Genomic DNA, 25,806 nt, shown 5'->3' with positions numbered 1-25,806 from the left:
GAAACTACTGCCTATGTTTTCTTCTGGGATTTTTATGGTTTCAGGTCTCACATTTAGGTTAATAACCCATTTGAGTTTAGTTTTGTGCATGGTGTAAGAAAGTGGTCCAGTTTCATTCTTTTGCATGTTGCTGTCCAGTTTTCCCAACACCATTTGTTGAAGAGACTGTCTTTTCTGCATTGTATATTGTTTTTGTAGTTCTTTTAAAGGTGTAGACAACCTATGAAGGGTTACAGTAACTCACTGATGTGAATTTATTCATTAGATGTTTTCACTGCTTAGTGAATGGAAGTTCTAGAAGGGGCTAAGAGGAATTGTTTGGTTCTTCAAAGGCATTTCAATAAAGAGTGTTCCCCCCGCCCCCGCTCTTGTTCTGAACAGGATTAAAAATTAAACCTTAAACCAAAAATACAGTAGTGAAAATGCCACCTTTTTTTCTGATAGTGGTTAGATTATAGGCAGTGGCTCTAGGTCTGCTAGCTAGGGCTCGCTCATACTAGACCTCAGAATTAGTCATATTTGCCACCCAGTGGCAACCTTGGGGTGGGGCACACATCCCTGCACAAGTATAGGTCCTGTTATGGCCTGGAGCACCTGTAGTTCCCAAACAGAAGCAGGGCAGACATGAGCCAATTGTTCTTACAAAAATTTTCCAACCAGTCCCTCTACCGTCTCAGGGGTAAAGAGAAAAAAAGGGTGGAAAGAGACCAGGAGTGGGGAAAAGGTGCTCACATCCAGAAGAAACCTTAAATATCAGATTGCACAGATACATTGCATCATTGTACAGGTGCCACAGAATTCCAGGGAGGGGAAAGGATTTTGATAAGTGACTGTTGCAAGCTTGTGAGGGAGATGAGCCAGGACACCAGACATCCTGACTTGGGTCCAGAGCTCCATGTACATCTCACTATGCTGTTCTCCTCCAGAAAGAGGGAGCAGTGGGAGTAGGAAGGGGAAGGAGGACAGTAGCAGTGAAGCCAGAGTAGGTGGGCCCAGTAAACAGAGCATAGGGTGACCCCTTTAGCACTTTGGAGCATCAGTTGTTGGAGTCAAGCCCTCTCTGTCCTGCTGATCTCCTTACATCCTTACAGCCTCACCAAGAGTCAGAGCAAGAAGGACTATTTGAGATCACCCACTTTAATACTAGGGTTCTCCAGAGAAACAACAGAAATACACTATGTATAGTGTATATATTTTTTATATGGGACTGGCTCATATGATTATGGCAAGTTCAAAATCTGCATTGTGAACCAGCAGGCAGGAGACCCATGGGAGCCAATAGTGGAGATGGAGTCTAAAGGCAATCTGGTGGAGAATTCCCTCTTGTTCAGGGCAGTGGGTCTTTTTCTTCTGTTCAGACCTTCAACTGATTGGATGAGATGCACCTCATTCAGTTCATTCATTTAAATATTAATTTCATCCAGGGAGCCTGAGTGACTCTTAAGTCTCTGACTTTGGCTCAGGTCACGATCTCACTGCTTGTGAGTTCAAGCCCAGTGTCCTGATCTGTGCCATCAGCTCAGAGCCTGGAGCCTGCTTCAGATTCTGTGTCTCTGTCTCTCTGCTCCTCTCCCACTCCCACTCTGTCTCTCTCTCTCAAAAATAAACATTAAAATTTTTAAAAAATATTAATTTCATCCAAAAACACCCTGTAAGTTGACACATAACAGTAATTATTACACGTATTCCCTTGTTGGGCTGGTCATTTTCCCTGATATTAGTTATTTGAGTATCCCTTTCATGATTTTTTGCAATATCTCTGTATTATTTATTTAATATTTTCTTTAAAACAATGTTTACTCCCTTTTTATAACATGGATGGAGCTAGAGAACATAATGCTAAGTGAAATATGTCAGTCAGAGAAAGACAAATACTATATTATTTCACTCATGTGGAATTTAAGAAACAAACAAGTAAGGGGAAAAAAATAAGAGAGAGACAAAGCAAGAAACAGACTTAATAGAGAACAAAGTGATGGTTACCAGAGGGGATGGGGAGGGGGTGGAGGGATGGGGGAACTAGGTGATGAGGCTTAAGGAGTGCACTTGTGATGAGCACTGGGTGATGTATGGAAATGTGGAATCACTAATTTACACCTGAAGCTAATATAACATTGTTAACTAATGAATTAAAATAAACACTTAAAAAAATAAAGCTACTAAGCAGGACCGTTCTATTGCCAGAGGTAGTACGTACCCCTTTATTTATGCCTGGATTTATTTCATCTCTAAGATCATAAAAATAAAATCAGATTTTGTAAACACACACACACACACACACACACACACACACACACACACATAAACATACACACATCTTAGCCTTATACTAAAATTCTATTTGAGACAAATGGTGTTAGTTGCACTAGTTGCAGTTTTTTCTAGCACGGGTAAGAATAACTCAAACACTATTAAAAGTGCACGTAGCACCTACAAGCCCCCCATTTTGCATACGTCTTTTGGGAAGAAGCATACCAACCAGGGCTTCAGGGAAGGCGCCGAGGCTCCCACCGGCCACCAGGAGGCGCCAGCGCCCGCCGTCCCAGAGGCCCCAGGTGCTCGACCGCAAGCGGAGGCGCGCGGCCGGGCTGGGAAAGGCGGGGGCGTCACCCGCGGTGGCGGGGGGAGGGGGTGGTGCTGCCGGGGGCCCGAGCCGAGTCCCTGCCCGCGGAGGTAAGGGCGGGGCTGCACGAGGGCCCTCCGGGAGGCGCGTGGGGGTGGCGCCCGGAGCCGGCCGGGCGCGGGTCCTGGCCGGGGCGCGCGGGGGGTCGAGGGCTGCGCTTCTGGGCAAGAACGGTCTGTCTTCCGCCCCCTCAGTCGGGAAGGGCGGTGGGAGCGCAGGGGCCTGGGAGGCGGTCCCGGGGCAGCGGCCTCGGGTTCTTAGCTGCTCAGAACGAAGTGGAGACCCCCGGCCGGCTTGGGGAGCACCATCGGGTTGCTGCGGACCCTCACATTTTGTGGGTGCTCCGTGGTGCTGTCACGCTGTCCAGCGCGTGTGCGCGAACGCTCCCAAAGCCTCCTGTGCGCACCTTGTCCTGATGTCACCTATTAATATTCTAATGTGAATGGCTTCGCTGATTTACTTAATTGGAAGCATTTGTTTATTTTAAAAAAATGACTTTATTTTTATCTATATTCTTTTTCTAGACAGAATGAGCCAGTGTGCCAGAAGGGCAGGGGCAGATGAAGAGAGAGAGAGAGAATCCCAAGCAGGCTCCACAGACTCTTGGCTCGATCCTATGACCCTGGGACCATGACGAGCAGAAATCAAGTCAGGTGCCCCTATTTGTTTATTTTTATTTTTTTAGGTGTTTATTTTTGAGAGCGTATGAAAGCTGAGAGGGGCAGAGGGAGAGAGAGAGGGAGACACAGGATCAAAGCAGTCTCCAGGCTCTGTATATGGGGCTAGAACCCACAAACTGTGAGATCATGACCTGGGTGGAGGTCAGATGCCTGACTGTACCACCCAGGCGCTCCTGTTTATGTTTATGTTTATTTTTAAATTTATTTGTTTTAAATAGGCTCCACATCCAGTGTGGGGCTTGAGCTCACAACCCTGAGGTCAAGAGTCCCAGGCTCTATGTGTGGACTGAGGCAGCTGGGCGCCTCTTGAAAACATTTATTTTGAAAGGAAACTTTCTTTATGTATAGAATGGTGACAACCATGCCAGCATCAAAAGATTGATTAATGAAATAATGCCAGAAGTGCATGGTGTTACTGTTATTACTGTAGGTGGAAAAGGAGTTCTAGGAAACACTGTTACATGTTCAGAGACGATTTTAATTCTCTTCCAGGAGCTTTGGGAAACTCCTTGACTTCCACTCTATTCTTCCTCCTGTTTATGTGTAGTGTGTCAGTCCTCACTTCTGAAGGGAGAGGTTCCCGGCAATTCCATTCACCAATAAATAGAGTTGCCAGCAGGTGGCCCCAGAGCACCATGGGTGTATTTGCACTTTTAGGTCCTAACATCTGCCTCACACTCTGGTACAGGATGTGGGGGTGGGGGTATAGGGTTGAATGAAGGTATGGGTAGGAGCCCCTGGCTTAAGGGAGAATATAAATGATTTATTATTCTGGTCTTTTTCTTTCACAAGGTTTTGGCCTTGTATTAGGTTCATTCATATAGTCATTCAACAGATATTTATGGAATGCCTACTCTGTTCCAAATGCTATTCAGAGACTTGATGTGCATCAGTGAATTAGAACAAAGGTCCTTGCCCTCACGGAGCTTACATTCTAGCCAGCAGCAATAAGGATAATGAGTAAATAAATTATATAGTTTGTTAGAAGCATTGTGAAAAAGAAAAGTATAAACCTGAGTGTGTGGGGATGTGGGGGTTGGGGTGGGCAGTTCGGAGGATGGCTAATAGGCCTCATTAGGAAAGCAAAATTTGAGCAAAGTTTCAAAAGAAATGAAATTAGCCAAGCAAGAGCTGGGGAAAGAGTGTTCTAGAGACTATGAAAAATTTGCAGCAGTTACATTAGGTACCCTTTTATAGATGACGTAACTGAGGCTCAGAGAAGTGAAATGACTTGTTTAAGGTCTTATGGGAGGTTACCGGCAAAGTTGGCATAGCTTTACCACCTCATTCCTAGCCCCATGTTCATGTACTGGATCATGTTCCACTCTGTGTTTGCCAGGTGATGGCACCTTCTTGTAAAGCTGCCACTACACAGCCTGCTTAAGAGTGACTCAGGTGAGCTGGCGTATTTCCCCTGTTGGGTAATACTAACACTGCCCGTGGTCTTTTTTTTTTTTTTTTAACGTAACGAGTAAATATTTCTTTTGCTGAGTGCTGTGGAGGCAAGAAACGAGCATAGCCCCTGCACCTAAGGGACCAATAATCTATCCGTAAACATTTGGATCTTTGTTTCTTTGATCTACTTTCCCTACTTCCCCTAAACAAGTCCACTGATGATCTCTACCTACAGCTTGGAGTTGAATCAGTCCTCAAACTTGGTCACCCATCGTTGGTTTCTAGGTTCCTGGACTCTCCCTAGATTCGTTTTGCTGCCAGTTGGTACACAGTGCCCCTGTGTATCCCCAGGTCACTCCTTCTACTCTGTGTCGGACCCATCTATGAGACAAGGCTTATGCTTTGTCTCCTAGGCTTTGGTTAGATGCCCCACCTGGATCCATTCTTCATTCCCCTTAGAACCGTCTCTGTCACCTATATTCACAATTGTTGAGATCTCTCCACTTGATTGGACACTCTGTGTCTTCCTCCTTGGAAACTGTGCTCCTTGGGCATTCTGCTTGGTCTCCTTTAGCTGCCTTTTTGTGCCAGTCACCTCTCTCAGCCTCTGGCCCTGAGAACTCAGGACATGTACTGAGTCGCCTTCCTGGCCACATTTGCTGAGAGGAGATTGTGGTACCTGGTGTTAAAGTCCTGGGTTATGGTGCCTGTGAAGCAGCAGAGAAGGACAGAAAGCTGTATTTAGGTAGTTGACAGCTATTATTTTAGAGGGGAGATGAACTTGGTAAGCTTGCAGTGGATAAGAATGAGGAAGCCTGGTGTTGAAGGATGGGTAGAATTAATAGGTGTAGGGGAGAGAACAGTGTGGGGGTGAACTTGGGGTGTTGTGGGATAATGCGAGATTAGCCTGAGTAGAACAGAGAGGGTGTGTTTGGGAGTGCTGTGGGAAGCTTGTAGATAGGCAGGGCGGGGTTGGAGCAGGGCCTGGAACACCAGGTCAAGAAGTTTGCATTACAGAATCTTAAACTGTTCTTAAATAAAGCTCCTGGGAAGCTGGCAGAAAGACATTAAGGACAACATGTCATTAGGACCTGTATATCCACCTGCCTATCTTTGAGCATCTCAAATTTACTACATTCCTGAATGCTCCATATAAAAGAGATTCCCTTGGTTATTTTGTCATAGTGTCCTGTTTCTTTTTTTTTTTTATTAAAAACATTTTTTTTTAACGTTTATTTATTTTTGAGAGGGGCAGGAAGAGAGAGACAGAGGATCTGAAGCAGGCTCTGCACTGTGAGCACAAAGCCCGATACGGGGCTCAAACTTACAAACCATGAGATCATGATTTGAGCCGAAATCAAGAGTCAGCAGCTTAACTGACTGAGCGACCCAGGTGCCCCCATGGTATCCTTTTTGTTTCTGTTTGCTTGTTTATTCTCAGTTTCCTCTAGAGTGTCCTAAAATTGCTGCCAAATGGCAAGGACTCCGTCTGGTTCTCTGTTGTATCCCTAGAATGCAACACAGTAGCTACTAAACGCTCTTGAAATATTTGTTGACTGAATGAACAGTGTAAACTAAATATCTGTTTCTCTGTGCTTTACCTTCTGGTTACTTGACTTCTGTTAGTGCTAACACCATGTGTCTGGCCTGCACAGTAGAGATCTTGGAGTCAACCTTGATGTGGACATGAACACAGAAACTGCTCCTGAAGTTTACATGGGCTGTACTCCCGCTGAGGCCTTGTTTTATACTCTGTTATGACAAGATAACACAACGTACCCTGTTGGGTTTTAGATGTGAAGGCTGAAAACATCGAATGTAAACATCGAGAGAAAAGGAGTTAGAAATCGTTGGGAAGCAGGGCTGCTGGCAAATTGCAAATTAGATCTTTCTAACTATGATATTAACTATGCTGATCTTTTCCAAGGGGCAGAATTACATAGTGGTTAATAATAGTATTAATAATAGTATTAGTTGTTAATAATCATGTTAGATTGCCGGGCTCAGATCTTGGTTCTGCTGCTTACTAGCTGTGTGTCTTTGGGAAAGGGGCTTAAGCTCTCTCTGGCTCTGTTTTCTGATCTGCAAAATACAGGTAAGAATAATATCTCACAGAATTATTGTGACAAATTTCTTAGAGCAGTGCTAGCGTGTAGTAAATGATCAACAAGAGATAGGTACTATGAGCTATTATTATTCAATGGGCCATTGAGATAACTTATGTTCTATTGCTATTTTGAACTGTTGATCTGAAATAGGCAGCCACATTTCCTCAGGGAATGACCTTTGCAAAATGTGACCAAGGATGTAGTGAAGAGAGGTTGGGATTTGCTGAGGATGGAGTTTCTGCAGGAGAGGTGGTGGCCATAGAGAGAGGTACCAGGTCTGGATGCGATTGTTTCAGATAGAATGTGCACATGAACTCCCTGACACAATGAAGGATGTGCCACCACTCAGCTCTCTATGTGCGGAGCTGCACAGAAATCTAAAAGAACTCTGCTTCTCCTCTGGTTTTGCTTTGTAGGGGGAGAAGGCAGCCGTGTCTGAAGGCAGGCCGATGATGACCGTGGTGGTTGGTGCTTGCCCAAGCCCTCCTTTACACTCTTATCCCTCCTTCCTCACTGTGACTCTGTCTCTGCTCAGTCAGCACAACCGGAAGTTTCATTCCAGGAGCGCTGGTGGTGCAGAGGTAGGACCAGAGGGTTTTGAGATTTTACCAAACTTTTTTTTTTTTTGGAAATACAAAATTTTATTTTATATTATTATTTTTTAATATGAAATTTATTGTCAAATTGGTTTCCATACAACACCCAGTACTCATCCCAACAGGTGCCCTCCTCAATGCCCATCACCGACTTTCGCCTCCCTCCCACCCCCCCATCAACCCTCAGTTTATTCTCAGTTTTTATGAGTCTCTTATGGTTTGGTTCCCTCCCTCTCTAACTTTTTTTTTCCCTTCCCCTCCCCCATGGTCTTCTGTTAAGTTTCTCAGGATCCACATAAGAGTGAAAACATATGGTATCTGTTTTTCTCTGTGTGACTTATTTCACTTAGCATAACACTTTCCAGTTCCATCCATGTTGCTACAAAAGGCCATATTTCATTCTTTCTCCTTGCCAAGTAGTATTCCATTGTGTATATAAACCAGAATTTACCAAACTTTTTTTACCCATAAAAAGTGCCTTTCTTCCCCTGTGCCCCACCATTTCAGGCACTTAGTATTCTCACCACCTCCCTCTGACAAACAGAGCAACAGTGGGTTTGATAATCAATTATTTTATACTTTAGAGTGATTTTTCTTTTACTGAATTTTGAGATACTGGGAAGTGAAACATTTTAGAGCTACAGAAGCAATGGTGGCAGATCTGTGCGGTATTGACGAAGTCTTTCCTGGACCTTCTGGGCTTCCCACAGGTGTCCCCTGGGGCCTGTCAGTCCAAACCAAGGGGCCAGCGGGTGCAGACGTTCATTCTTCCCTTCTAAATGCCAAAGGCAGCTAGCAGGTGTGAGACGATGGTATGGGACAGAACCTGTGTTTTCTTCTATCTCGCTTCTGTCTAGAATAGAAAAAAGATCACCTGAACACAAATGGAGGGGAGTTTGGAGAAGAAATAAAGAGTAGGATATAGTGTGTGAGACTTAGCTCTTCCTTTGCCCAGACTGAGTGTGAGGGATGGTGATTTTTTGTGTGTCAGAAAGGGATTGATGTATTTTCTGAATAAGGCCTTGATCAGCATGGCTGGCCGTCTTTATAGCACATTCTGTCTCTGTAAGTGAATGTTTCCAATATCAATGAACAGTCCACTTTGCAGGTGTGGGCACGCCAGAACTGAGAGGACATGGGCCTCCCTGTCTTAGTGTCTCCACGGGAACTTTGTGCCCTATAGGGAGGCGCTCTGGTGCTATGAAGGCATGTCTTGGCATAAATATTGGAGAAACTCAGCCTCCCAAGTTTGCCTTAGCCTAAAAGTGGCCTGAGAGGGCATTTGTGGGAGTCTAGTGACCCCTGTCCCCTTCCTGGGTTCTTGCCTGTCTTCCTCTTCACCACCCTGGTCCAGTCACTTTTCCAATTCTATCTCCAGGAGGATTTAAGTCTTGCATATTGATTTTCCGCTGTTGTATGGGTCCATTCTGGACTCTAAATCACACGTTTCTTCTTAGGTGGGCCCCTGTCTCCATTCGTTCCTTAGCACTTCCCTAGAGCGGTTTTCAGGGTCATGGTTGTTTCCTAGTCTGTCAGCTCTTTACCTGCAGTGTTCTGGGATCGCTCTGCCTGCTCCCTCAGGTCCTTTCAGTCACTCAGCATTGACCCCATTTCCTGACTGAGCATCTGGGCTTCGACTTTGTGATGATTTCCTTCAGCGTCCCCTCCTCCTTGGTGTGCTCGGCAGCTTCATGTCTAACACACCACGTCTCCAGTTCTCTGCTTATTGGTTTGCTGGTAGGACCCACCACTCCTCTTTAATTGAAGCTAGAGTTTTGGATCATGGAATTATACCCTTAGAATTTCAGTGGGATTTGTGAGGTAACTATCTCCTCACCTGACTGAAACCGGGCTTTTCCTGAATGACCCTGCTGTCCAGCTGTTCCCGTGGGTGTACCCCTCTCTCTCCACTGTGCGTGGCCTGGGCTTTCTGCTCCTTGTGTGGCTTCTTTCAACAGCCACACCTCCACTCATACACATACACTCTGCCCTCTTACCATCCTCATTTTTGGCTCAAGTAATCTTCTTGCCCTATAACCATATTCAATGAGAATGTTGGCACCTCTCTCTTGCCTCCCTGGCTTTTGTCATCATTCTGGAAAACTTCCACATTGGTGACACATCTGAATCCTTTGTTTCTTGTACCCCATCGATTCCCACCTCCACTCAGCTTCAGCCACCCATTGAAATGGCCACACCTCAGACCTTGTCACCACCCATAATTGTTCCATCTCTGAAGCCATGAACCATGAAGTTCCAATTATTGATCTCAAAGCACAGCTTTCTTTTTTAAAAACATTTATTTATTTGTTGTGAGAGAGAGCATGCATATGCGCGCGCGCACACACACACACACAGACACACACACACACACACAAATGCGGGAGGGGCAGAGAGAGACAATCCCAAGCAGGCCCTGCGCTGTCAGCACAGAGCCCAATGTGGGGCTCAGTTCTCACAAACTGTGAGATCGTGACCTGAGCTGAAATTGAGTCCGAGACTTAACTGACTGCGCCACCCAGGTGCCCCTCACAGCACAGCTTTCTAGCTGTGACTCTCAGGTTCCCACTAAGCCTGTTCTTAAAAAGTGGTCTGTATTTTTATTTTGAGCAATTGCATGCTTGCCTCCTAGAATTGATACTAATAAGCATTATGTCATATTTGCTTCAAGTCTTATTCAATGAAAAAAACAATAAAGGTACATTTAAGTTTTTCCTGGGGATCTCCTCCCAGTTTTTTTTTTTTAAACATTTATTTATTTTTGAGACAGAGCACATGAACAGGGGAGGGTCAGAGAAAGAGGGAGACACAGAATCCGAAACAGGCTCCAGGCTCCGAGCTGTCAGCACAGAGCCCAATGCGGGGCTCGAACCCACGGACCGCGAGATCATGACCTGAGCCGAAGTCGGACGCCCAACCAACTGAGCCACCCAGGCGCCCCTCCTCCCAGCTTCTAATATGCCCTCCTCCTCAGAAACAACCATCTCATGAATTGAGTGAATGTGTGTGTATATGTATAAAATGTAATATTGTTTTTTGTTCCTGTACATAAGTCGCAACTTGATTTTCACTCAATGTTGTGTTTTTGAAAAATCTACAGATACATAACAAATAGTCCATTCCTTCTGAGTGTTCCATAGCATCCCAGTGTAAGAATAGAGTGTGATTTATTTGTCCATTTTCCAACTTCATCAGCACAAAGAGTGCTGCATTAACACCCTTGTAAATAGCTTCCTGCACAGGACAGTCAGTGCGGCGCTGTGGCTGTATGGGACCTCTATGTGCATCTGAAAGGCTTCCTCTTTCAATGGACCTAGTCCTCTGAGCATACAGCTTGGCAAACAGAAGGGCCTGAGTGAAGAGAAGAGTTCTTGGGTGGATGTAGCTTTGTGTTCAGGATGCATGGATTGTTAAGGGTGTATGGATTGAGTTTCTTGGACTTGCTCCCTCTGGGCACCTCTGGACAGGGGACAGATCACATAGCCATCTTTGGTGCCATGAGTTAAGAACAAAAACTTTAGAGGGGTGCCTGGGTAGCTCAGTTAAGCATATGACTCTTGATTTTGGCTCAGGTCATGATCTCACAGTTCGTGGGTTTGAGCCCCATGTTGGGCTCTGCACTGACAGCATGGAGCCTGCTTGGGATTCTCCCTCTCTCTCTTTCAAAATAAATAAATAAACATTAAAGAAAAAGAACAGAAACTTTATAGAGTCACACTGTTCTGGTTTAGATGTTAGCTTTTGTAGATTCTCAGCACCTGGATCCTCAGCTGGTTAAGTGTACGACTCTTGTTTTTTGCTCAGGTCGTGATCTTGAGGTTCAGGAGTTCAAGCCCCACATTGGGCTCTGTGCTGACAGCACAGAGTCTGCTTGGGATTCTATTTCTTTCTTCCTGTCTTCTGCCTCTCCTGCACTCATGCACTCTCTCTCTCTCTTTCTCTCTCAAGATAAATAAATAAAAATGTGCTAGCTATTGTGACTGTAGCAAACTACTTAATCTCTGTGCTCATCAGTAAATTGGGAATATGGAATTCTTTCTCTCGTGGGTTATATAGTAAGGGTTATCAAGAGGATTATATATAGTGGCTTTTAGCATATAGTAAGTTTTACATAAATGTTGGATATTCCTTTAAGGTATAACAGCAGGAATACAGCTGTTGGTTGGGAGGGTATGCACTTTTTAAATACACCTGTTCTTTATCCCGTCTCTATTTTTTAAATCTTTATTTTATATCTAGCCTGGATCCCTAATCACACTTTTGAGACTGTGGGCCTCTGTCATGTTATAGTGCATTGGGATTGTTCTTGGCAATGGGAAAACATCCCAAAGAGGAGCAGACAAGTCACCCAGGCCACTCCCCAAAGTGGGCAGAAGGAAAGGATTGGATTAAGGGTGCAGTAAGAGTGGCCCCCTCCTGCCAGGCATGATGACCCTCCTTATCTAGACAGGGCCCTTTGAGAGATGTCTCAGATAACAGTAGTGAGTGGGCTGAGCTCATTTTCTTCCTCTAAGTTCCTTCCACCCCCACCTCCTCATGCACACACTCCTTCAGCCAGCAGTCTGATACACATTTGTTATTAACAGCTATCAATTTGTTATTACCAGCTGCTTATTGCCTGTTACTTTATTCTTGCTGCTAATTTTCCCACATTATGCTTCTCTCATTTTCTTTAGTCTTGTTGCCAAAAAATACCCCTATATTCTTAATTCTTTCTTAGAATACTCCCTGCAACCCCTTGTTCTACCAGAACTCTGGTTTCCCTTTGATGATCCTGATTCCCTTCAGTCTACAAAGTGGAGCCTCTCTAGTCCTGGTGAGGTCAGTGTGGGCTAGCGGATGGATTGAGAGTGAGTTTTGCGGTCAGTCACACTTGAATTCAGACCTGAACTCCATCACAGGCAGACTGTGTGTCCTTGGCCTCATGATAATTTACAAAAATCTCAGTTTGCAAACCTTGGTTTAAGGATCTCTGCTCCAAAGAGTTGTGAGGTAAAAAAAGGGATACGTGACCTCACACTGATACATGGCTTCTAGTATATTCCATATTGTTATTTACTTTTACCCAAAAAGTTGGGGCTACTAGCAAGCCCATCTTTACCACAGTAATTGGAATGTGGAGGAAAATTTGGCTGTAACTTTATCCCTCTCGTCACACACATGCAGTTTGGGCTAAGGAGAGGTCCTGTACAGCTCTTTCCTTTCCTCCCATACCTGTAACCCTCACTAGGGATCATGAAGTGTCCGTGGTTAAAGCCTTCACTTTCCCTTGCACCTGCCCTGCCAGTTCCAAGCCCAGCGATTAATTTTATGACTATTATTCTAAATTCACTTTCTGTTATATTGTTTAAATCATTTTTGATCAGTTCGTTAGCTGTTGTTATTTCCTGGACGTTTTTCTGAGGGGAATTCTTCCGTTTTGTCATTTTGGATAGTGAACCACACCTGGAGTGGTGTGGGACTGCGGGGCACTTCCCCTGTGCTGTCTTGAATAACTTGCGTTGGTGGGCAGGGCCGCAGTCAGACCTGATGTCTGCCCCCAGCCCACCGCTGGGGCCACAGTCAGACTGGTGTGTGCCTTCTCTTCCCCTCTCCTAGGGGCGGGATTCACTGTGGGGTGGCGTGGCCCGTCTGGGCTGCTTGCACACTGCCAGGCTTGTGGTGCTGGGGATCTGGCGTATTAGCTGGGGTGGATCGGCAAGGTGCATGGGGGTGGGAGGGGCAGGCTCAGCTTGCTTTTCCTCCGGAGATCCGCTTCGGGAGGGGCCCCTCTCCTGTGGGCCTCTCGTCTGCGCTTGGCTCCGGAGACTCCGTTCTGCTAGAACCGTCTTCTGGCGGTTTTCTGGGTTATTTAGGCAGGTGTAGGTGGAATCTAAGTGATCAGCAGGAGGCGCGGTGAGCCCAGCGTCCTCCTGCGCCGCCATCTTCCCAGGATCTCTCTGCCCTGCCAGTTCCAAACCCGCAGTTAACCTAACTCCATTTTCTCTGCTGCTCCTGCCAGGCTATTGAGTGTCGGCAGGTATCATATACTATGGTGTGTTAGCTGCTGCTGCACATTTGTGATGTGCAGCCTTATCTAAGCTCTGAAAACTGCCCAGCAGTCTGTTTTCTGGTTCCTGGTTGGTGCCCTTTGTCAGACCCTCAACAGGTATTTCACACTGTTTCTGCTTTTTTCAAGTCTCCCTCCCTCCCCCATCTTCCTTTTAGATCACTTCACCTCTTCCTATGTTAAGGTGGTGGAGTAATTGAATAAACATTAGGAGTCCAGTCTGGAGAAGACTGTTTCCTTGAATAAATGACACTGCAGACATTGAAAGGAAAAAAAAAATCACAAATCACCAAGGCTATATTTAGTGTGTTTATGTGGAAAAAGAGTGGTTTCCCCACAGGATTTTCATGCTTGTAGATGTTAGCATTGCAGACATCAAGAAGTTTTTTTATGTTAGGGAGTTAGAAGTTTACAGGAAAGGGCCCCAGGCTTCATTGATTTTGAGAGACTAATTCTAGGTAGAATATTCTTCCTTATTTTTTGCTTATTTCAGGGTGTAAAGACCTTTTTTCCTCTCCATCTGAGGGACCTGGTCGGCTTAGTCATAATTGTGGCTGGTTAAGGAGTTGGTTTTCTTTCTCCATAGGGGCCAATGGATATGAATTCTAAATTCTACTCTTCTGAAAGGAAAGCAGTAGATCACAGACCATTCAAATGCAGTTTGCTGGGCCTCATCGCCTAGAAGTTTTGACTCCCTGGGTGTGGGGTGGAGTCCCAAGAATTTGCCTCAGCCAATTCTGATGCAGCTCATCCTAGGACCCCTTTTTAGAACATTGACATAGTTATGTCTTCACTTATTTTTATCTCCTTTTTGCCTCAGAAGTGTGAGGTGCCCTGTTCCTTTTCAAGACTGATTTCTCTGTATGTGCTTTTGATTCCATTTTGTCACTTCTCAGTCCTTGGGCCAGCAGTGAATCCTTCTCTCTGGTACTGACTGTCTCACAGTCTCCTTCCCCTTGGCTTATAGATATTATTCATCTAGTAAATTTTTATTTAGTTTCCAGCATATGGTTTAATTGCCTTCTTTGCTGCTTCTCTCCTCCTGTCTATTCTTCTCTTTACCACCCTACTTCTTGAGGGGATCTTTCTTTTCCACACTGATTTTTAATAATAATTACAACCACCATAACAATAAGTGGTAAATAAGAATAGCCACTAACATATGCTCATTGATTACTATGTACTGGACACTTTTCTCTCGGGTTTCTTTTTTTTAAGTTAATTTATTTATTTTGAGAGAGAGCACACACCTGCACGTGCACGTGTGTGGGTGAGAAGGAGAGAGAGAGAGAGAGAGAGAGAGAGAATCACAAGCAGGCTCTGTACTGCCAAGCATGGAGCCTGATACTGGGCTTGAACTCATGAACCATGGAGATTGTGACCTGAGCTGAAACCAAGAGTCAGATGCTTAACTGACTGAGCCACCCAGGTGCCACTGGACCAGACACTCTTCTAATTGCTTTACATATATTGACTTTGTAGCTGATATTCCACATTTCAGTTAAAAAATATTAGGACCTGATTATGGACTGTTTATTCAGTTATATTGATCTGCATTATGTGCTCTTCTACCAATACCCTATCATTTTATTTACTATAACTTTATTAACTACATTTTATGTTCATGCCCATTACTTACTGGAATTCTTTTTGGTTCTGGAACACCACTTTCTTCTGCTTCTCTCCCTGCTTTGATTCATCTTTATCAATGTGCTTCACTGGGTTTTCTTTTCTGCTTGCTTCAACTCCATTTATGCCCATTAGAGCTTGCCTCCAGCTTGCTTTTCCTGCTACAGTTCCCAATACTCTCTTTTTGCCCTACATGCGTGAGCCAGAGACACCTGCTCTTTGGTCCCCAGCATACTATTTCCTTGATAACTTTGCATGGAGTTCCCCTTCTCTGCTGTAAAGTCTGGCAGTATTGCAACAGTGGATTTGTCCCAGCTCTGTGCCTCAGAGTACCTGCTGATTTAAGACCTTCAACACTTGGAATGCTCAAGCTTTGTAGATAAGGACCAAGCAGCAGCCAGGAAAGCTGCTCTGGGATAGTTCATCTACGGGGTAGAACACACAGGGCGAAGGAATCAGAGAGCATAGGAGTAGGTAGGGGGACAGGGAATTCTGGGTGTTGGGGGCAGTCGCTGTAAGATCTTTGTCTTTTAAAGAGTGTAACACTGTGGGTGGTTGTTTCTAATTAGTCCACAGTGAACTTCAAATGAGGCATACACTAAGGAGGACAAGGTCAGAAGTGCCACCCCCTGGAATGGAACTTAATGAGGACCATTAAATGTGATGAGATAAATAAATGTGAGGACATGAGTTATCTGCAGCAGGGAACCTCCCTTGGAAATTGTTTCTAAGTGTGTTGCTGATGAGTGAGGGTATTTCTCAAGTGTCCCTCAAGGACATTAAGTATCCTTGTATTGAGGGCAAGAAAAGGGGAGTCAGGATTATTATTAGTTGGTGTGTCTTCCACAGTGCCCAGAAGAGGGAGCTGTTCTGGTTTGAGGTATCTGTATGGTTGGACCTTGAACAACACAGGTTTGAACTGCACTGCTCCACTTATGTGTGCATTTTTTGGGATAAATGTAGTACAGTACTATTAAATATATTTTCTCTTTTTAATGATTTTCTTAACATTTTCTCTAGCTTACTTTATTGTAAGAATGTTGTTATATAATACATATACAAAATATGTGTTATTTGAATGTTTATGTTATTGGTAAGGCTTCCGGTCAACAGTAGGCTGTTAGTAATTAAATTTTTGGATGAGCCAGAAGTTATATGCATATTTTCAGCTGTGCTTATTGGGGGGAGGTCAGCGTGCCTAACCTGCTTGTGGTTCAGGGGTTAACTGTAGTTGTTTAAAGAGAAATACTACTAGCGTGGAAGATGTGTTTGTCAGACAGATCTGGGTCTCAAACCTGGCTCTACTAATGTAAGGAACTCACTTCACCTTTCCTTTTTAATAAAATGAATATAAAAAACCTCTAGTCATAAGGTTGTAATGAGAATGAAACTAAGCAATAAATAATATATTTAATAATACATATAAAACACATACTTTAATATTCCCAGCTCACATGGTACTCAATAAAGATGTTAATTTCGTACTCTTTTCCCTTTTAGGGAAAATTGTTAAAATCACCAGGTTACCATAACATGATAGGGCAACCTTTTGAGAATAAAACTCTTTTGCTCTTGAGCTCATTTAACAACCTCTGATAATCTCTTAAATGAATCTATCCAGTGGGAGGGGATATCCTGTGGTGGACAACTGTTTCCTGTTCACAATGCATGTGTATTTTGTAGTTAGTGAATTAGATCCTTAAGGCTTTGTTTAGTATGAATCTGTCTCTCAGAGCTTGATTACATCTGAGTGTACAGAAAAAAAAAATCAACTTTCTTCATCTTCAGAAGTGAGGTCTAGACTCTGGACAAGGTATTGAGACCCTATTAGATACTGCCTGAAACAATTACCTCACCCTTTTCTACCCTTTAGATTCTGTGGTTCTAACAAAGAGAAGAGAGACACATGAAAAATGGGCTTAGCTATACAACTAGGCATTTGCGTGAAATTTGTTTTCTCTTACTAGAATAATGTTTTTGCTCCTGAACTCTTGAAATTTGGAAGAGGCAAAGAATAAGGTTGGGCTGTTGCCTGGAAAAGGGGTCTGGGTTTGGCCATCATTCTTGTAGGCTCAGGTAGGATGCGCTCATGTTGCAGAGTTGATTAGACTCAGGAAAGCTGTTTCTTTGTAACTAAACTCACCAGGGACTGAAGTATGAAAACCAGAATGTCAAGAGGAAACCAGAAAGTCAGAAATGCACTGCCAGAAACACTAGGTGTCTATATTAGTGAATGGATTGTGAATGCTTTCTCTTTTTGGGAAAATTACAGGAAACCAAAATTTTCAGACAGCTCCCTGCTGAGTTTCAAGTTGAGCCAGAAAGTTGGTTGTATGATTCAGATGATGAATATCATCAGGCACTGATGTACTGATACATGTATTTCAACAGCTGGGACATGCTGGAGCAGATACGTCTGTGGACTAGCTTGTCAGAGTACTTTCTCTCTTGAGCAGTCCTTGATGGGCATTCTAACACTTATCTTTGGGCCCTCCTTTTTCTTGTGAAATAATTTGAGGTTTACAAGTTAAGTGTAGGGAGGGAATAATATAATTAACATTGTCTTGCTGAAGAAAACTTTTGGCTTTGTTATTCTTTTTTTTTAATTGAAAAGCAGTTAAGTTTTTTAAGTTGGAAGCAAGTTTTATTCTTTCTTTTTTTCTTTTTCTCTTTCTTTCAAGTTTCTATTTATTTATTTGTTTGATATAACTTATTGTCAAATTGTCTTACATACACCCAGTGCTCATCCCAACAAGTGCCCTCCTTAATGCCCATCACCCACTTTACCTTCTCCCCCACCCCCTATCAACCCTCAGTTCTCAAGTTTCTACTTAAATTCTAGTTAGTTGTCATATAGTGTAATATTGGTTGCAGGAGTAGAATTCAGTGATTCATCACTTACATACAACACCCAGTGCTCATCAGGAATGCCTTCCTCAACACCCATCACCCTTCTCTCCAGAGATAACCACTATCCTGAATTTGGTGTTTCACATTCCCAAAAGGATTTTTATATTTACCAATTATGTACTAACCACAAACAATATATGGGATTGTTATATATGTTGTAAAGCTAAGTAAATGGTATACTATACACATAGTTTTACAACTATTTCACTCAATATTCTACTTTGGGGACTTGTCCATGTTGATACATATATCAAGTAGAAGCAGAAAACTTTTCCCTTCTTCCCTTCTAGGTTCCTTGGCTGCCCTACTAACTAAATTGACAGAAGACAGAGTAAGGTGAGAAAGATTTAATTTCATATGTATGGGAGCCCCATAAAAATATGAGACTCAAAAGCAGTCAGGCAGTTGAGGCTTATATACCTACCATCCTGAGCTAAGGAGCCGCAGGTCTGGGGCTTCAGCGGGGAGGAAGGCAATTCACAGGAAGATGAGAAGAACAAATATGCCGTGCAGATCAAGTCTTTTTGGTATAAGAAGTTATCTCTGGTAATAGCTGTCTCCTGGGACAGATTTCAGTTGGTAGTATGTAAGTATCTAGGAATTTATCCATTTTGTCCAGATTGTTCAGTGTTGGCATATAATTTTTCAGTATTCTCTTATAATTGTTTGTATTTCTGGGGTGTTGGTTGTGATCTCTCCTCTTTCATTCATACTTTTATCTGCTTGGTTCCTCTCTTTTCTTTTTGAGAGGTTTGGCTAGGGGTTTATCAATTTTGTTTATTCTTTCAAAAAACCAGCTTTTAGTTTCACTGGTCTGTTCTGTGTTTTTTTTTGTTTGTTTCTGTATTATTTATTTCTGCTCTAATTTTTATAATTTCCTTTCTTCTGCTTTGGGTTTTGTTTGCTGCTCCTTTTCTAGCTCCTTTAGGTTGGAAAGTTTGGCTGTGTATTTAGGATCTTTCTTGCTTCTTGAGATAAGCCTGAATTGCAATGTGTTTTCCTCTTAGGATTGCCTTTGCTGCATCCGAAAGGGTTTGGATTGTTGTGTTTTCATTTTCATTTCCTTCCATGTATTTTTTAATTTGTTATTTAATTTCCTGGTTGACACATTCATTCTTTAGTAGGATGTTCTTTAACCTCCATGTTTTTGAGGGCTTTCCAAATTGTTTTCTTGCGGTTGATTTCAAGTTTCATAGGGTCGCGATCTGAAAATATGCATGGTATGATCTTGGTCTTTTTATAACTGTCGAGGGCTGATTTGTGACACAGTATGTGATCTGTTCTGGAGAATGTTCCATGTGCACTGGAGAAAATGTGTATTCTGCTGCTTTAGAATGAAATTTTCTGAATATATCTGTTAAGTACATTTGGACCAGTGTGTCATTCAAAACCATTGTTTTCTTGTTGATCCTCTGCTTAGATGATGATCTGTCCATTGTTGTAAGTGGGATATTAAAGTCTTCTATTATTATCAATTAATTTATTTGTGGTTAATTGATTTACATATTTGGGTGTTTTTCATGTTGGGGGCATAAATATTTACAAGTGTTAGGTTTTGATGTATAGACCCCTTAATTATGATATAATGCCCTTCTTTGTCTCTTGTTACAGATTTTGTTTTAAAATCTAGTTTGTCTGGGGGCGCCTGGATGGCGCAGTCGGTTAAGCGTCCGACTTCAGCCAGGTCACGATCTCGCGGTCCGTGAGTTCGAGTCCCGCGTCAGGCTCTGGGCTGATGGCTCGGAGCCTGGAGCCTGTTTCCGATTCTGTGTCTCCCTCTCTGTCTGCCCCTCCCCCGTTCATGCTCTGTCTCTCTCTGTCCCAAAAATAAATAAAAAAACGTTGAAAAAAAAATTAAAAAAAAAAATCTAGTTTGTCTGATATAAGTATGGCTACTCCAGCTTTCTTTTGACTTTGGTCTCCATTAGCACGATCGATGGTTTTCCATTCCCTTACTTTCAATATCAGTTATAGAATTTTTTTTTAACGTTTTATTTATTTTTGAGACAGAGACAGAGCATGAACGGGGAAGGGGCAGAGAGAGAGGGAGACACAGAATCTGAAACGGGCTCCAGGCTCTGAGCCGTCAGCCCAGAGCCTGACGCGGGGCTCGAACTCGCGGACCGCGAGATCATGACCTGAGCTGAAGTCGGCCGCTTAACCGACTGAGCCACCCAGGCGCCCCAGTTATAGAATTTTTAAAATTCATCCTGACTATAGGTCTATGATCTCTGCAGCTAGGGTTTGTCTGGTGTCTTCTATGCTTTTTTTCAAACCCAGCTAGTAGTCTCATGACTGCTGTTCTAAATTCTTGTTCAGATATATATCTGTTTGAGCAAGTCCCTGGCTGTGATTTCTTCTTGACCTCTCTTTTGGGGAGAATTCCTCTGTCTTGTCATTTGGCTATGTTTTTTTTTGTTTGTTTGTTTTCTGTTTTTTTTTTTTGTTTTTGTTTTTGTTTTTGTCTTTGCATGTTTTAAAAGCTTGTTATGTGTCCTTCACCTGAGAGTACTACTATGTTAGAAAGGGGTCATACACTGTCTAGGGCCAACACTCCAGGAAGTGTTTCTGGTGTATGCTGTGTGTGCTCTGCTGTTATATTCTGGCTGCTCTTTCCCACTGGTCAGTCCTCTGCAGAGCTCCTCCTTATTTGCAGTGGTGAAATGTTTGGGACTTTAAGTAGGTGTGCTTTGATTTGTTTGTTGAAGTAATCCTGGGAAAAGAAAGAGGGAGTAGTTTGATTCCATTAGGAACAGGAACAGAAAAAAATCCAACAGGGAATCAAAAAACCATAAGGCTGATTCCAAGGAAAAATAAAGAAAAAAAAAAGAGGAAAAAAAAGCAGAAGGAAAAAAGAAAAGGATAAAAAAGCCTGATTCAAAAAGAAAAAAAAAAAAAGAAGGAAATGACAAAAACCTAATTAGAGACTATGAACCTGATTCCAAAAGAAAAAAAGAAAATGGTAAAAATGAAAAAAAGAAAAAAAAGAAAAAAGTTTTCTGTTGGTGCCTGGGGGTGGTGGTGGCTGTGCTGGCTCAGTGTCAGTCTTGCCCCAATAAATAAACAGTTGCCAGGCATGGTGGGGCAGGGTTTGGTGTAAGTGGGTCCTACTTTACTGGGGGCTGCTGTGTTGATCCCACTGTGTTGGTGTTGGGGAGAAATGGCTCCACCCCAATCTCTAGTCATCAGCTGGGGACCTCAACCCCTGCTGTTCAGGCAGCCCTCGAGGATTAGTGGGGGAAGTCACCTCGCCCTGTGCCAAAACTGTCTTGCATTTCTCTTACATTTTTTCTTTGGTGCGTGTGTGGGATTCAAAACCTAAAATCTTAAGGACCCGGCACTTGGTGCGCAGCTGGGATTCAAAATCCAAAGTGATAAGTGACCGGCATGGCATGGATCCACTCCCCTCCTCTGGAGTAGAGTCTCTCTGTCCTGCTGATGAAAGGCCTTTGGCTGGCACCTGCAGGGTCTTTTGTCCTTGGGGAGGCAATAAATCCTCTTCTAAGAGGGAGGGGACTGTTTTCTCCCTGTGCATCCCAGAGATTGCTACACCACACTATGCACTCTGGGGCTAGCTCCCTCCTCCCCAGGAGTGCATGCCATGGCTCCACTCCAGAGAAAATTGCACACTTCCAAAGCTTCCAGGTTGGAGCTCCAAAATCTGTTTGCAAAAAAGAATTGGGACACTCAGTATTTCCAGCTCCCTGGTCCGTGGTCCAGAGAGGTTTTCCTCTTGTGCTAACTCGATGCTGCACTTTCTCAACCCCTCTCTTCTCTCCCTTTTGTGTCTCCACAGAAAGTGTTTCCTCCCCTCTACAGCTCCGGCATTTTCTCTTCCCCAATTCATGTCTATGCACTTTGCATCTGCCAAGCTGTCTCCCTCCAACTGTGGAGATCCTTCTGCTGCTCCGCAAATCTATTTTCTGTGTGTTCCAAGTAATCTGACCTCAATACAGCTGTGTTTGAGGAATGAGAAAAACCCAAGGTCCCCTTACTTCTCCTCCATCTTAACTCTTCCTCCTGTGTTTCTTGTTTAAGACTTCAATCTACTTTGAAGTCATAAAAATACTGTCCTGTATTTTCTTTATTGTTTAAAAATTTTTGGCTTATCACACTTTAGGTCTTTATTTGGAACTGATTTTGTGTATGGCATATGAAATGGAGATATAATTTTTTTTCACATGGAAAACCAATGATCTTGGCACTATTTGTTGAATGGTTTGTCTTTTCCCACCGAAATGCAGAATCATTACTAATATAAGTCAAGTATGCATGGGTCTGTTTCTGGATCTTCCACTGTTCTATGTGTCTGTTCTTAGAATAGTTCCACACTGTCCTGAATAATGTAACTTTGTAATATTTTGATATCTGATAAGATGACATTCCTTCTCCTTATTTAAAAATTGTCCTGGACATTTTTAATTCTTTGCTCTTCTATATAAATTTTAGAATTAGTCAAGTTTCACAAAAAGCCTTGTGGAGACTTTAAACAAAATCAACTTTATTGAGCTGTAGTTTTCATATTATAAAGTGCATATGTAATTTATGCACTGTGTAGAATAATTCCCATTACTTTTGGCTCCCTTGTGTTCCTCTTTCTAGCCAGTTATTAAGTTCATAAGTTCTCTCATTCTGAGTTAACCACTGACCTACGTTCTGTTTTTCTATTTGTCTTTAGTAACTTTCATATAAATGGAATCATATTGTATGTACTCTTTTGTGTTTAGCTTTTCTTTTTAAAGTTTTTATTTATTTTGAGAGAGTGCAAGCAGGGAATGGGCAGAGAGAGAGAGGGAGAGAGGGAATCCCAAGCAGGCTCATTGCTGTGAGTGTGAAGCCCATCGTGGGGCTCGATCCCACAAACCATGATATTGTGACCTGAGCCAAAACGCCAAAACGAAGATTTGGACGCTTAACTGATTGAGCCACCCAGGTGCCCCTGTGTGTAGCTTTTTTTGATCAATATAATGTTTTTGAGGTTAATCCATATCATGTTTGTTAATTCTTTTTTCCTTCCTAAATAATGTTTCATTATATGACAATACCACAGTTTGTTTATCTATTCATTCGTTGGTGGACATTTGGGTTGTTTCAAGTTTTGGGCTGTTATTAAAGCTGTTATGAACATTCATGTAAAAATCTTCATGTGGACATACGTTTTAATTCCACCTAAGATCTGAGTTGATGGGTGATATAGTCAGGTATATTTAACCTTGTAAGAAATCGCCACACTATTTTCCAAAGTGACTGTGTCATTTTATTTTTTCACTTGTTACATCTACACTTGGTGTTGCTAGTATTTTTAATTTTGGCCATTCTAATGGGTGTGCAATAGCATCTCATCATTCATTTGCTCATTCATTTTGAGAGAGAGAATGTGAGCAGGGGAAAGACAGAGAGAGAAGGAGAGAGAGGATCCCAAGAAGGCTGTGTTGTCAGGGAGCCTGACTCAGGGCTCAATCTCATGAACTGTGAGATCATGACCTGAGCTGAAATCAAGAGTTGGATTCTTAACCAGCTTAACAGGTATCCCTCGTGATGTTTTAAGATGTTGTTGACTAATAACATTGAACATATTTTTATGTGCTTATTGGCTATTTGTACATCTTTTTTTTTTTTTTTGTGAAATGTCCATTCAGATCTTTTGCTCATTCTTAAATCGAGTTGTTTATCATTAAATTTTAAAATTCTTTGTCTATTCTGGGTTGTTTGTGAAGGACAGGACCTTGGAAAATAGCTATTTGAGTTAGTTTCTAGTTTGACTACCTGTGTGTGAGAAGTAAAACAAAGCAGGGATGAGACAGACTTTAGTATATGATCATCATAATTTGCTGTCAATTTTAATGATATCCAGTTATTTGAATCCAAAGACTTGAAACAAATATATTATAGTCAAATCAAGGAGCAATATAGCAGTGGCAGATAGTCTTCCTTTCCATCTGGGCATAAATGATGTTTTCCTACACAGAAAGACCAATGAACTACAAAAGTAGGTTGGAGACAGTATATTTCCATGCTATTGCTCTTCCTTTTTTAACCTGGAGCAAATCCTTAGGAGGAGGGGGCAAGAGCTTTATTGCTGAAACCAAGTTAGAGTCCACATTTGTATCCTTTAATCATGAAAATATCCATCCCTGCTCTTTAAGAAAGAATGCTTTTATTCACTGGTGAGGGAGAAGCTCCTAGTGCCACTTTTTAATGCCATTTGTTAGCTTATTGATTAAAGATTTACCCAAGAATAGGGTCTTGGTGGTTTTGATGGGCAAAGAAACTACCAACGCTGTGCTTTTCCTTTTAGGATCTTCTCCATTCCATCACCATCCAATGTGGGGAGCACCAAAAATTATGATCCATGTTTCTGTAAGAGAGGCTTTGGCTCCAGAACTGGTAATGCATTTCTAATACTTTGTTCTTTAGGGGTGAAAGTTTGGCTTTGGCATCTTAAAATGACTAATGAGCTCTTGAAATGATATCTCAACTAAACCCCGTGCTCCTCATATGCTTTGTATTATTCTTTCAAATGTAGTCCCACACATAATTTGTTCAACTCAGTATTTCCTAACAAAGTGCTCACATATCCTACATTCTCTGAGGAGGGAACCTTAATAACAAGGAATAGAGTACAGTTACGTGTTTAGAAGAAGAAACAGATACACCCACTTTTAAAAGAAGTTTTATAATGAATTGCTTATCTGTAACAGTGCTGTATTTCTTAAATGGCTACTTGAATGAATTTCACTTCTATTTATTATTTATCCTTAGAATTGGCACGCTGCTCTTGGATATATTCATAGAGTGGTGTGCTGCTGTGGAAATTATGGGAACTTGGGCCGGTACTTCCCCCTGCACAGTTATCTCCTCCTCTTTTATAACAGTAGTCACCTTGTCTGTTATCCTCCTTGCAAATTAACAATGTATTGGTAGTGTTGGATCTAGACTGTCCAAAAGAGGGTATCAGTTGTCCAGAGCTACAATTCGAGGAGCTTTCTACTTGTCTGTAACTGCTTCCTGATTGCCCTTCATTACAGTTTGATTCGATGAAGCCAGATTCCCATGGACCTTGGCTCCATCCTTGGCTTTGTTGCATACATGTTCTTGATTGTCCATGAATACTCTCATATACATCAGGCCCACTACCTGATAGGCTGTAACACCTACTTCTTTCTTTTTGGCCGCACCCTGACCATTCCTGGCTATTTCTTCTTGATTGATTAGGGATTGAGCCCATATGGGGTCTGTTGTATTCATTATGAGTTCCACTTGAACTTGACCTATATCTCCCTTGTTGCTCATAGCTAGAACACTGACCAGATCTAGAACCACATTGTCCAGAGGTAGATGAGTGACATGAGCCATACCTATATTGCTCAGAGCTAGAACACTGACCAGATCTAGAACCACACTGCTCAGAGCTAGATGAGTGACATGGGCCAGACCCATATTGTTCAGAACTAGAACATTGACCTGAGCTAGATCTGTGTCGTCTACAGCTAGAAGATTGACCTGATCCAGACCAATGTTGTCCAGAGCCAAAAGACTGACCTGATCCAGACCCATTCTGGCCATAGCTAGACGACTGACTAGATCCAGACCCATATTGCCCAAAGCCAGAAGACTGCCCTGACCCAGACTCATGGTAACCATATTGAGAGGACTGACCTGAGCCAGATCTATGTTGGCCATGGCTAGAAGACTGTCCTGATCCAGATGCATGTTGCCCGCAGCTTGATGACTGTCCTGAAGCAGAACCATATTGTCCATAGCTAGAGGATTGACTTGAGCCAGAACCATGTTGACCATGGCCATAAAACTGTCC

At 42.7% G+C, this 25,806-nt stretch overlaps 1 protein-coding gene across 1 annotated transcript in view; it reads right to left on the bottom strand.

The window, feature by feature from the left end:
- Window positions 1–24,977: 24,977 nt before the first annotated feature.
- The window catches only part of LOC125913329 (hornerin-like), a 5,235-nt gene continuing 4,406 nt past the window's right edge, over window positions 24,978–25,806 (bottom strand). The window contains exons 2-3 of the mRNA XM_049618404.1: window positions 25,377–25,806; window positions 24,978–25,303 (exon numbers count right to left, since the gene is read on the bottom strand). The exon at window positions 25,377–25,806 is cut by the window's right edge and continues 2,610 nt beyond it. Coding sequence (XP_049474361.1) covers window positions 24,978–25,303; window positions 25,377–25,806 — 756 coding nt within the window. The remainder of the gene's footprint in view (window positions 25,304–25,376) is intronic.

This window comes from Panthera uncia (assembly GCF_023721935.1).
Source record: "Panthera uncia isolate 11264 chromosome C1 unlocalized genomic scaffold, Puncia_PCG_1.0 HiC_scaffold_4, whole genome shotgun sequence".
Lineage (NCBI taxonomy): Eukaryota > Metazoa > Chordata > Mammalia > Carnivora > Felidae > Panthera > Panthera uncia.
The sequence above is the reverse complement of the archived record's forward strand: the minus strand, read 5'-3'. Positions and strand labels throughout refer to the sequence as shown.